The sequence below is a fragment of the Myotis davidii genome, unplaced genomic scaffold (genome assembly GCF_000327345.1).
Source record: "Myotis davidii unplaced genomic scaffold, ASM32734v1 scaffold861, whole genome shotgun sequence".
Lineage (NCBI taxonomy): Eukaryota > Metazoa > Chordata > Mammalia > Chiroptera > Vespertilionidae > Myotis > Myotis davidii.
Window position 1 is genome coordinate 16,588 of NW_006291401.1, and position 2,440 is coordinate 19,027.

A 2,440-nucleotide genomic window follows, 5' to 3' on the forward strand; every position below is an offset into this window, starting at 1 on the left:
TCCCAATCAGGGCCTCCTGGCCAGGGGGAGAGATGGGGGAAGGGACTGCTGAAGGTTGGCCCACCACAGGGAGGGACAGGAGGAAGTTGGCCAGCCATGGGAGGTTGGCCGTGGGAATGCACTGACCACCAGGGGGGCAGTTGAATCATAGCTACTGGTCATTCTGGTCATTCGGTTGTTCTGTCATAACATTCACTTAGGCTTTTATATAGAGGGATAGCTGCCTTGATGGTTCATCAGCAAATCAAATATCCTAGGACCCTGAACCTAGGAGATGAGAGTGGCATCAAGTCTGAGGCTTTCTTGTGTGTGGTACAGCTGCAACCTGGTCATTTCTCTCTAATTTCTCTAGCAATCCTTTGCCCACCACCTCGTCCTATTCTCAATGGAAGGCATACCGGCAACTCTTCAGGGAACGTTCCATACGGAAGCACAGTCACTTACACTTGTGACCCGGGCCCAGAGAGAGGAGTGGACTTCATCCTGATTGGGAAGGACACTATCCGTTGCACCACTGATAGTCAGAAGATTGGGATCTGGAGTGGTCCTCCCCCACGCTGCGAACTTTCTACTCCTGGAATTCACTGTCCACCTCCCCAGATCCTAAGAGGCCAAATATCGTCTGGGCAGAAAGATCAATATTCATATAATGACACTGTGGCATTTGATTGCTTGTTGGGCTTCACCTTGAAAGGTAGCGAGAGAATAAGGTGCAGTGCCCAAGGCACGTGGGAGCCCTCTGCACCAGTCTGTGAAAAGGGTGAGTGTTCCAGGACCAAGAAAAGGTTTTACTGATTTCTTCTTTTCTAAGAATTATAGGTAGGGACTTTGGGTGTAAGCAGTTTATTTTTCAGTTTGTAGTCGCTTCAATTCTTCAATATGTATAGTGTTTTCAAATTATGTAGAAGGCGTTTTTAAACACTACACTCACCATTTGTTCATTTTGTAGAAGTGTCCTTGGGAAAAATAACACTAGGAACCACTAAGTTGCCCATTTCTTTATGGAAAAAATGTTTGTTTGTGTTAATACTGATTTCTTAAAAGGGAAGTCATCCAAGCCCCCATTCCATGGGTATATGAGAATCTCCCCTTGAGAGCATATGAGGAGATTCCTTAAGAAAGGAAGAAATGAGAGGAGGTAAAGCACCGAGTGGAAACTGAACAAAATCTGCAGCAGCCTAAGTGCAAAGAAGAGGGAAAGATTGAGAAACACTGGCCCAAACTTACCCCAAACTGGGCTGTAAGACACCTTCTGCATCATACAGCTGCCACCAGAGAGGAATTACAGCGTTAATGCCCATTTCTTTGGCTGTTTCTCCCTGTTGCTGTTGTTCAGACAATACATTTTTTTCTTTCTTGTAGCGTGCCAAGCCCCTCCTGAAATCCTCAATGGGCAAAAGGAAGATCGAAATGGGTTGAGCTTTGAGCCTGGAACATCCATAAAATATAGCTGTGACCCTGGCTATGTGCTGGTGGGCGAAGAATCCATACATTGTACCTCTGAGGGGGTGTGGACACCCACTGTCCCCAAATGCAAAGGTATCAGGACTTGCATGCAGATGTTTTGTAGTTTTGAGATTACTTGTGTTGATTTCTCATCTTTGTCTCTTTTTTTCAGTGGCAGAGTGTGAACCTATAGGGAAGTATCTCTACAAAAAACCTCAGAATCAATTGATTAGACCAGATGTTAAATCTTCTTGCGATGAAGGGTGAGTGAGTGCTGGCTCAGCCTGAACTGGGCCTGGCTTATCAGCGCATACTGCAAGCTCTGTGTAAGCGTTTACCTCAAAGCCCTTCCCTGGCCCGTGTCCATGGAAGCGCTAATCTTGCTAGTTTTCCATGTATGGGAACTACTCCTGTGCAATGGGTGATGGAGCTGATGCTGGCTGCATTCTGTTATTGCTTCTTGTCCTGAATGTGGTGAGTCTGCTTTTGAGCCAATAGCTCTTGCTTAGTTTAATGGTCACTAGACGGCAAAATGACACGACTCTATCTCTAGGTCCCGGTTAGGTGAGAGTGTTTATCAGCTGTGTCAAGGCACCATTCCTTGGTATATAGAGATTCGTCTTTGTAAAGGTGAGTAGCAAAAAATAACAGAGAACCTGAGATAATGTGACACCTCTGCATGCCCTGGGAGATTTCTGTTTTAGGCTATGTTGTGGGAATAAGAATATTAGCCTCTGTTCCATTAAATTTGTCAACAGTTTTTCTGTCTTTCTACTGTCCCCTCTATCTACTTCAAAGCATAGCAATCACTTAATTTGAATGTTTGCAGTTAATGGCCCTCTTTTGTGAGATTATTAGTTTAATACTGTGTTTATTATATCTTTCCATGTTAATACATGATTTAAGTGTATAAGATGATGAAAGCAGTGAGTATATGAGCCACCATGTTTAATTTTGCGTACACTGTAGTTTAGTGGGGGGGGGGGGGGGGGGA

The 2,440-nt window shown here is 44.8% G+C and overlaps 1 protein-coding gene across 1 annotated transcript in view; it reads left to right on the forward strand.

Moving 5' to 3' along the window:
- Nucleotides 1-228: 228 nt before the first annotated feature.
- The window catches only part of LOC102761318 (complement receptor type 2), a 14,116-nt gene continuing 11,904 nt past the window's right edge, over nucleotides 229-2,440 (forward strand). Inside the window, exons 1-4 of the mRNA XM_015564519.1 lie at nucleotides 229-760; nucleotides 1,363-1,539; nucleotides 1,619-1,709; nucleotides 2,000-2,076. Coding sequence (XP_015420005.1) covers nucleotides 229-760; nucleotides 1,363-1,539; nucleotides 1,619-1,709; nucleotides 2,000-2,076 — 877 coding nt within the window. The remainder of the gene's footprint in view (nucleotides 761-1,362; nucleotides 1,540-1,618; nucleotides 1,710-1,999; nucleotides 2,077-2,440) is intronic.